The 9,629-nt window shown below is 43.5% G+C and overlaps 1 protein-coding gene across 1 annotated transcript in view; it reads left to right on the top strand.

Moving 5' to 3' along the window:
• Positions 1-9,629, top strand: part of RBM5 (RNA binding motif protein 5) — a 33,574-nt gene that overhangs the window by 8,732 nt on the left and 15,213 nt on the right. Inside the window, exons 5-8 of the mRNA XM_011939303.1 lie at positions 4,438-4,507; positions 4,988-5,061; positions 7,551-7,634; positions 8,714-8,774. Of these exons, the coding sequence (XP_011794693.1) occupies positions 4,438-4,507; positions 4,988-5,061; positions 7,551-7,634; positions 8,714-8,774 (289 nt within the window). The remainder of the gene's footprint in view (positions 1-4,437; positions 4,508-4,987; positions 5,062-7,550; positions 7,635-8,713; positions 8,775-9,629) is intronic.

Here is a 9,629-nt window from a genome sequence, read left to right as displayed (position 1 = left end):
AAAAAAAAAAAAAAAAAAAAGAATATTACTAAGGGTTTTGCTTAGTAGCAGAGGCTGCTCTAGTGAGACAGGAAGGGCAGAGCTGAGTTCAGTTAGCTGTGGCAGTGGGAATGTGGGAAGGAGCTGCAAGAAGTCCTACAGGAGTTGATTCAGGAAGCCTTGCTGATTGATCAGATTGTCCCCTTAAGGTGGAGTCTGTTAGGCACGTGGCCCTAGGACCTTGTGGAGGAAGTGGACAACATAGGTAGCACAATGCCCTTAGCAGACTTTTTGGGGCTGCCTTGCTGATGATAAAAAACTTTTGTAATGCTGTGTGTTTTAGGCTTCTTCAGGGAAACGAAAGTGGCTCCTGTAAGAAGGCTGGTTTTCAGCACAGAATTTGACTTTCCCAAATATTACGCAAAATTCTTAGAGAATTTGCTTGTTGGGATCTTGGTATTTGTAAAATGTATAAAGAACATCTGAAGAGAATCCTACAGTCCCTCTGTCACATATGATATCAGTAACTTGTTTGTTGTTTATTTTTTCTTTTTGAGATAGCTAATTTTGTACTTTTAGTAGAGACAGGGTTTCACCTTGTTGGCCAGGCTGGTATCGAACTCCTGACCTCAAGTGATTGGCCCGACTTGGCCTCCCAAAGTGCTGGGATTATAGGCGGGAGCCACCTGCCCTGCCTGTATCCCTGCCTATATCATAGCTTTTATGCTAAGTATCTAATTGCTCTGATGACTAATTATTTTTTACTTAATAGGTTACTGCATATGAACCTGAGTCACGGTGGGGCCAGGCTCCTCACTTTTTTTTTTCTTTTTCTTTTTTTCTTTCTTTTTTGTTTTTTGTTCTTTGTTTTTTTTTTTTGAGACAGTGTCTCACTCTGTTGCCCAGGCTGGAGTGCAGTGGCTCAGTCTCACCTCACTGCAACCTCTGCCTCCCGGGTTCAATTGATTCTCCTGCCTCAGCCTCCCAAGAGACTGGGATTATAGGCATATGCCACCACACGTAGCTAATTTTTGTATTTTTAGTAGAAAATACAATAGGGATTAAACCAGGTTGGCCAGGCTGGTCTCCACCTTCTGACCTCAGAAGGTCAGAAGGTGACCCGCCCACCTCGGCCTCCCATAGTGCTATATTACAGGCATGAGCCACCACGCCTGGCCACAGACTCCTCACTTTTGTGTTAGAAAGTAGGTAATTGGCCGGGCACGGTGGCTCACGCCTGTAATCCCAGCACTTTGGGAGGCCGAGACAGGTGGATCACAGGGTCAGGAAATCGAGACTATCCTGGCTAACACGCTGAAACCTAGTCTCTACTAAAAATGCCGGGCGTGGCTGCGGGCGCCTGTAGTCCCAGCTACTTGGGAGGTTGAGGCAGGAGAATGGCGTGAACCCAGGAGGCGGAGCTTGTAGTGAGCCGAGATCGCGCCACTGCACTCCAGCCTGGGTGACAGAGCGAGAATCTGTCTCAAAAAAAACAAAAAGAAAGTAGGTAATTATGTTCCACAAACTCACCATAAATACTGAACCATTTCTTGTAGGGGAAATAGAGTTGGGTTTCTGTGAGCCTGTGGTCGCGTTTTTGTCAGCTGCTTAGCATGGAACCTTGTTTTATGTGTTTCTATTTGAAGATGACTTACTTAATATATATCATTGATTCATTAACATTGATCTCACGGCCAATGGCACTGTAACTCATGCCTGAATAAAGCTTATCTAGCATACTCTGTAAGGCAGATCATAGCCCTGTGCTTAGGAACACTAGACAGCATTTCAGAACTCTGCTTGGGGAGCCATTTTAAACAGCAGAATCACCAACAAAAAGCACAAAAAACGTGGAAAACGTGGCACTAGACACTTGTTTACAATATGAAAGCTTGAACAGGGCAAAGCATCATTTTCTTAGATCGCAGCTGGAAACCTGTGTTTGAGCAACTCAGATTTTTCACTGCCTTGCACATGTCTGAGAATGACCATGAAAATGCTATAAGAGGCTGGGCACGGTGGCTCACACCTATAATCCCAGCACTTTGGGAGGCCGAGGTGGGTGGATCACAAGGTCAGGAGATCGAGACCATCCTGGCTAGCACGGTGAAACCCTGTCTCTACTAAAACTACAAAAAAATTAGCCGGGCGTGGTGGTAGTCGCCTGTAGTCCCAGCTACTCGGGAGGCTGAGGCAGGAGAATGACGTGAACCCAGGAGGCGGAGCTTGCAGTGAGCTGAGGTCCGGGCGACAGAGTGAGACTCCGTCTCAAAAAAAAAAAAAAAAGAAAGAAAACTGCGGCCGGGCGCGGTGGCTCAAGCCTGTAATCCCAGCACTTTGGGAGGCCGAGGTGGGTGGATCACAAGGTCAGGAGATCGAGACCATCCTGGCTAGCACGGTGAAACCCTGTCTCTACTAAAACTACAAAAAAATTAGCCGGGCGTGGTGGTAGTCGCCTGTAGTCCCAGCTACTCGGGAGGCTGAGGCAGGAGAATGACGTGAACCCAGGAGGCGGAGCTTGCAGTGAGTCAAGATTGTGCCACTGCACTCCAGCCTGGGCGACAGAGTGAGACTCCATCTCAAAAAAAAAAAAAGAAAGAAAGAAAGGAAGAAAACTGCTACAAGTGTGGATTTGAATGTTAGAAATTTTAGTGAGTGGTTGAATTCACAGGTGTGATATCTGAGGATAATGAGGATTGGCTATGTATAATCTTGCAGCCGTTGCACCTAATTATGGAAAGTAGAGGCCAGTGAGAATTTGTTTCCACGAATTTCACCCTGTTTTTTTTTTTTTATGGTAGTATTCCTGCCTGATATTATTGATGAAGAGACTAAATATATTTTTGTGGCCTTTGGAAAAAGGAGTTGGTCTGACGTTGGAACAAGCCTACCAGCCAGAATACTTTTTTTTTTTTGAGACGGAGTCTCACTTTGTAGCCCATGCTGGAGTGCATTGGTGAGATCTTGGCTCACTGAAAGCTCCGCCTCCCAGGTTCACTCCATTCTCCTGCCTCAGCCTCCAGAGTAGCTGGGACTACAGGTGCCCACCACTGCACCCAGCTAATTTTTTTTGTATTTTTGGTAGAGACGGGGTTTCACTGTGTTAGCCAGAGTGGTCTCCATCTCTTGACCTCATGATCTGCCCACCTCGGCCTCCCAAAGTGCTGGGATTACAGGTGTGAGCCACCGCGCGAGGCCTAATTTTTAAAATTTTTGTATAGAGATGGGGTCTTACTGTGTTCCCCAGACTGGTCTCAAACTCCTGTCCTCAAGCACTCATCTTGCCTCATCTTCCCAAAGCACTAGGATTATAGGCATGAGCCAGTGTACTATCCTGTAGAATAAAGGACAGGGAGATTAGACTAAAGGATGGAGGCTTGAGACATCATACCACAAGCAAAGATGTTTATCATAACAGAAATTAATTGTGGCCAGGCGTGGTGGCTCACTCCTGTAATCTTAGCACTTTGGGAGGCCAAGATGGCTGGATCGCTTGAGCCCAGGAGTTCCAGACCAGCCTGGGCAACGTGGCAAAACCCTGTCTCTACAAAAAATACAAAAATTAGCCAGATGTGGTGGTGTGCATTTGTAGTCTCAGCTACTTAGGAGGCTGAGGTGGGAGGATCAGTTGAGTCCAGGAAGGCAGAGGTTGCAGTGAGCTGAGATCACACCAGTGCATTTCAGCCTGGGTGTCAGAGCTAGGCCCTGTCTCAAAAGAAAAAAAAAAGAAAAATGCACCTGAGGGAAATTCCCATGAAGCATTTAATGAATGCCTTCATTGCTGTTATAATACATTAATTTCTATGAGAAATGTTCTCTCTTTTTTGTGCTGTTTAGGAAAATTGCATTTTGGTGACAGAAGATAAAAACTTGGCTAATTAGGCCAGGCATGGTGATTCATGCCTGTAATCCCAGCACTTTGGGAGGCCGAGACTGGCAGATCACTTGAGGCCAGGAGTTCGAGACCAGCTTGGCCAACACAGTGAAACCCTGTCTCTACTAAAAATACAAAAATTAGCTGGGCGTGGTGGCGGGTGCCTATAATCCCAGCTACCTGGGAGGCTGAGGCAGGAAAATCACTTGAACCCAGGAGACGGAGGTTGCAGTGAGCCAAGATCATGTCACTGTACTCCAGCCTGTGCGACAGAACTAGACTCTGTCTCAAAAAAAAAAAAAAAAAATCAGTCGGGCATGGTGATGCACGCCTATAATCCCAGCTAGTCGGGAGGCTGAGGCAGGAGAATTGCTTGAACCCAGGAGATGGAGGTTGCAGTGAGCCGAGATCATGCCACTGCACTCCAGTCTGGGCAACAGAATGAATGAGAGACAGACTCCATCTTAAAAAAAATAATAAAAAATAAAAGAACTTGGCTAATTAAACAGTTGATGTAATTCCTAGTCCATGTAGAATAGTGTGTGACAAAAGCTTTAACTGTAAATATGTAAAATCCTATGCAGATTCGAGAAATGATGGAGTCCTTCGAAGGCCCTCAGCCTGCGGATGTGAGGCTGATGAAGAGGAAAACAGGTGAGAGCTTGCTTAGTTCCTGACATTATCGTTCTCTTCCCCATTCCCACCTCAGTCCCTAAAGAACATCCTGATCCCCCAATCTTCAAGCACATGAATTCAGAATGAAAGGTTTGCCATGGCTAAGGAATGTGACTCTTTGAAAACCATGTTAGCATCTGAGGAACTTTTTAAAATTTTGTTTTAGGGACTTTTTTTTCCTTAGGTAAGTAATGATTTATAAACTCCTTTTTTTTTTTTGACTATAGTCGGTTGCATGGTTACTTTAAGCGTGGAATCAAATGGAGTGGCATTTAGTTCAGGCGGCTTGTTCCTTGCCATGGCAAAGTATCAAGAAGATCCCCAAGTCAAGTCACATTTGTAAAGCTGCTTCCCAATTGGCTTTGTCACACAGTGTTGAAGCAGTGGGAGAGAGATTCGCCTGTTATAAAGGAACTGACTAACACAAGTATCCCGTCTATATCTGAATGCTGTCTCTAGGTGTAAGCCGTGGTTTCGCCTTCGTGGAGTTTTATCACTTGCAAGATGCTACCAGCTGGATGGAAGCCAATCAGGTTGCTTCACTCACCAAGTCTAGATATTCATGAAAATGGAACAAGTCTGTACAATTAAAAAAAAAAGGTTGAAGGAGTGGTTTGTTCCAAAGGAGTGACTTTTTTTAAAAAAAAAAAAAAAAAAAGCTTTGTATATATTAAAATTGACGTTACTAGAATAAGTGCAGTTCCAAGGACTTCATTGTAGAATTTGTTCTGCCTTTAAACATGGCTACCTACCTGGCAGGGCTTTGTTACCTACTGAATACCTGTCTGGTAATCACTAAAACATCTTAATGTTTCCCTTTTTTTCTACTTGGTTATATTTCTATTCATTATGTCCATTGAGAGTAAGCTTAGTATATCAAACTCTGCATTTGACAGTGAAGAGAACATAATGAAAATCTGTGGCAAGCATTTTTATAAGTAATTCCTTATTTCTGCCTGAAGACCACAAAGTCTCCTGGAGGCATAGCTGCTCAGACAGGTCTTCAGGGAATATTTAAGAACCTAGTGGAATTTATGAACAATAAGTCTGATGAGATTAGCCTGGGAGTGGTGTCCTGCTGCTGTCTAATCTAGTTAGAGTGGCATTAACATTCTAATCTCCCTGAGAATGCCTTTTATAGTCTGTTCAAAGCAAGTCATTGATGGTTCTTACAGGTAGTATTAACTGAAGTGTTCTTCAGTTTGTCAAGATAATGTTCAGTGCTTGGCACTTAAACAACATTTTTTGCAAGAACTCCAAGGCACATTATTGAATGCCTTTAACCAAGTGCATTCTGGGATGTTTGCTTGACTCATTATCTTGCTTTTCTGCAGCATTCTGTGATTTGAGTCATCTATGAATCCATGAATAAGAGTTTTATTCTTTGATTGGTAATACTACCATTTATAACAAGCCTCACTAATGAGGGTATCACTTTGATTGACTGATTTGTTAAAGTTTTTAAGCTTCTCATTTTCCTAATCCAGAAATCACAACCTGATTTTATAAAAAGTAGAGCTTCATTCATTTCATACCATAGATACCATCCTAGTAAATCCAGAACATAGACAAGGTTCATGTGAGTCTGCTTTCTTGACATAGCATTGTTTGATGCAGTGGATATGTCAGAATGACTAACCTAGGAGTTTAAAACTTCTAAGAACTAAAACCTGTAAGACATTTAAAAGTCTCCACAATTTTAATGTATACAAAGCTATGTTACTGTATAACATATTACAGTTCAAATTCACTCCAGAAATAAAAGGCCAGTAGGATTAGGGACTCACTGGTAGTTTGGAGTCTCCCAGCATTCATCCCTCCTAGTGGGATGATCTATTGACATATCTCCCAGCTTTTTTATTTTTGCTTCTGTATATCACAGTGAGTGGATGGCCCTTCAGCTTTTTCTCTCCTGGCCAGACATGCAGTCTTGCCTTTAGATATTGCAGACAAAATTCACAGCATGTCTTAAATCTTCCAGGATTTGCAAGAACCAAATTGCTCAACAGTATGTATGTTTAGAGGGGTTAGACTCCTTTTTAAAATCTGGATCTCTAACCGCCTTCTCTTCTGATAGTGTCAAACCACCCCCACCCTCGATCCCCCCACCCCCAAGAAAAAGAAAAGATACTCCTGTTAAATGAAGGCTCTTTAGGGGTAGGTGCTAGGTATACTCTCGGCTAGACTGATTCAGCTCAGAATTTTGACCTTTTAAAATTCAGTCCTTGTAGTCACATGGTTGACTTGAAGGATGAGAAGGTATATGCATTTATGACCTTTTCCTACCCCCCTGAAGAAACTTCACTGGCCTCCTGGTTACTCACCTTGAAGAGAGTACTATCCATTTTAGTGAAAAACACGTCTGTCACCTAGGACATGATATGGTTGCAGTTGACAGGAAAAAAAAAATCTCATTTAGCTGTTTTAAAGTTGGTGGCATTCAGAATAGTCCCTCCTGAGAAAGAATTGTAACCAGATTCCCTTTAAAAATGAGTTCCCCTCCCTTTCCCCGCAAAGGACACATCTTGAAGCAGAAGGTCGGGGAGTGGGGGTGGTGAAGGAGAAATGTAAAGACTTTTACTTTGCATAAGGATGGGGGACTGGGGAAAGGTGAAGCGAAGCCCAAGGACACCATGCTAAGGGCAAAAGTAGGAGACAATCTCAGAACTGAGAGAATTGTGTCTTCTGCTTTTTGAAGTAGACTGTCACACTCAGGCAGCCTGTCAATGCTGAATGTTAGGACTTCTGTCTCTGCTGGAGACACCGCCTGGTGCAAGTCAGCGTTTAGTGTTTGACAGCTTTCTCAGCACTCCCTGACTCCGTTTACCTTTACTCCGCATCCCATTCTCTTACTGCCTATCTGAAGGATTGGATGGGCAGAGTATAGGTGGCGGTGGTTGGTCCTCCCCGTATGTTGTCCATTTAATTCCAGAGCACTGATTTTTCCGAAGTGTGCTCTGCCCTGGGAAAATGGACACATGTTCCTCACAATGGGAATAACTAATTACTTCTTTTCTTACAGAAAAAGTTGGTGATTCAAGGAAAGCACATTGCAATGCATTATAGCAATCCCAGACCTAAGTTTGAAGACTGGCTTTGTAACAAGGTAAGCATATGTTCTTCCCAAATAGACAAAACTCCTTTAGGATATTGGTGTTTTTTCTGTTTGTTTATTTGACTGTCCAAACAAGGAAATTAGTACTCAGTCACCAGTAATATTCATGGTTTGTAACTTTCCGTGGGTCCTCCTACACTGGTATTAGATGACAGAACTAGAGGTTTCGTTTATTAAGATGCATGTTTTGCTGGGCATAGTGGCTCACACCTGTAATCCCAGCACTTTGGGAAGCCAAGGCAGGTGGATTGCTTGAGGCCAGGAGTTCGAGAGCAGCGTGGCCAACATGGCAAAACCCCGTCTCTACTGAAAATACAAAAATTAGCCAGGCATCATGGTGCGTGCCTGTAATCCCAGCTACTCGGAGGCTGAGGCAGGAGAATCTCTTGAACATGGAAGGCAGAGGATGCAATGAGCCAAGATCGCGCCACTGCACTCTAGCCTGGGTGACAGAGTGAGACTCTGTCTCAAAAAAACAAAAAGACAACAAAAAAGATCCAGGTTCTAAGCCCAGTGATTAAGATTTTAGGTGTGTGTCATGTTGCTGTGTATTGAATTCTAGAGCTCTCAGTTTTTGGCATAGTCTCTTAACTGTATTAACCAAAATAGTTGAGAACCCTGCTAAAGTTATATAAGGTTTACCATTTTGAACTTGAATGTTGACACTGATATTTTGAGAGTGGTCAAACTCTGTCCCCTGTCCAGTGGGGGACTAGACAGTGGTTAGTTTACCTTGTGTTTGTTTTTGTAGGATGAGATGTACAGTGCTCTGTTGATACAAGGAAGAACTTCACCAGTGGCTTGCTGTAGAGTTTTCAAATTAACTGAACCCTTTCCTCGGCTTGATAATAACGGGATTCTTCTTCAACATACAACAAATTTTGTTTTTCTTGGGAGATTTTAACAGTGTTACATTCTGAATTTTTAGATTATGTCCCCATGTCTCAGCTACACGAGACTTTCTGCTTTTCTGTTAGTTACTGGGACCTACCCCGTGGCCCCACTGTTATTGTTACTAGAAAGCCTGGCCTAATGTGAGAAATAATTACAGATAAAACTTTTTTTTTCAGTGCTGCCTTAACAATTTCAGGAAAAGACTAAAATGCTTCCGATGTGGAGCAGACAAGTTTGGTAAGACTGGATTCAGCTGTTTGCAATATGCATTAAAACCTGACTAACTGGGACAGGAAGCAGTGGCTCAGTGTAACCCCACCACTTTGCAAGGCCAAGGTGGGAAGATCACTTGAGATATTAGTTCAATACCAGCCTGGCAAGAGATAGCAAGACCCTGCCTCTACAAAAAAAAAAGAAATTTTAAATTATCTGGGTGTGGTGGCACCCACCTGTAGTCCTAGCTACTCAGGAGGCTTAGGTGAGAGGATTGCTTGAGTCCAGGAGTTGAAGGCTGCAGTGAGCTATGGTCATGCCAGTGCACTCCAGCCTGGGCAACAAACAAGACCCTGCCTCGCAAAAACCAAAACAAAAATCTGACAGATAGGGTTGTTAACTGTGAGCTTGAGGAAAAGTATAGATTTTAGTGTACTTAAACAACTTGTCTGATTTCTTTAAATCTTTACCCTTAGGTTAGGTAATGCTGCTCATGATTGTGAGAGCACAAAAAGTTATTTTGTTTTCTAGAATTAAGTCTGCTAACCTGGTTTGCATTCTGCATCTGCCTTTCTTTAGTGCAGGGTAGTGTCAGTCCCACTGTGGCCCAAAGTTTGCATTCTGTGTTAACCATGTGACAATTAATGAGGTTTTACTATAGGCACAAATACTTAAAAAAGAAAAAAATTGGCCGGGCACGGTGGCTCAAGCTTGTAATCTCAGCACTTTGGGAGGCCAAGACGGGCGGATCACGCAGTCGGGAGATCGAGACCATCCTGGCTAACATGGTGAAACCCTGTCTGGCCGGGCGCGGTGGCTCACGCCTGTAATCCCAGCTCTCAAGGAGGCAGAGGCGGGAGGATAGCTTGAGCCCAGGAG

This window comes from Colobus angolensis, unplaced genomic scaffold (genome assembly GCF_000951035.1).
Source record: "Colobus angolensis palliatus isolate OR3802 unplaced genomic scaffold, Cang.pa_1.0 Scaffold18, whole genome shotgun sequence".
NCBI lineage: Eukaryota > Metazoa > Chordata > Mammalia > Primates > Cercopithecidae > Colobus > Colobus angolensis.
The sequence above is the reverse complement of the archived record's forward strand: the minus strand, read 5'-3'. Positions and strand labels throughout refer to the sequence as shown.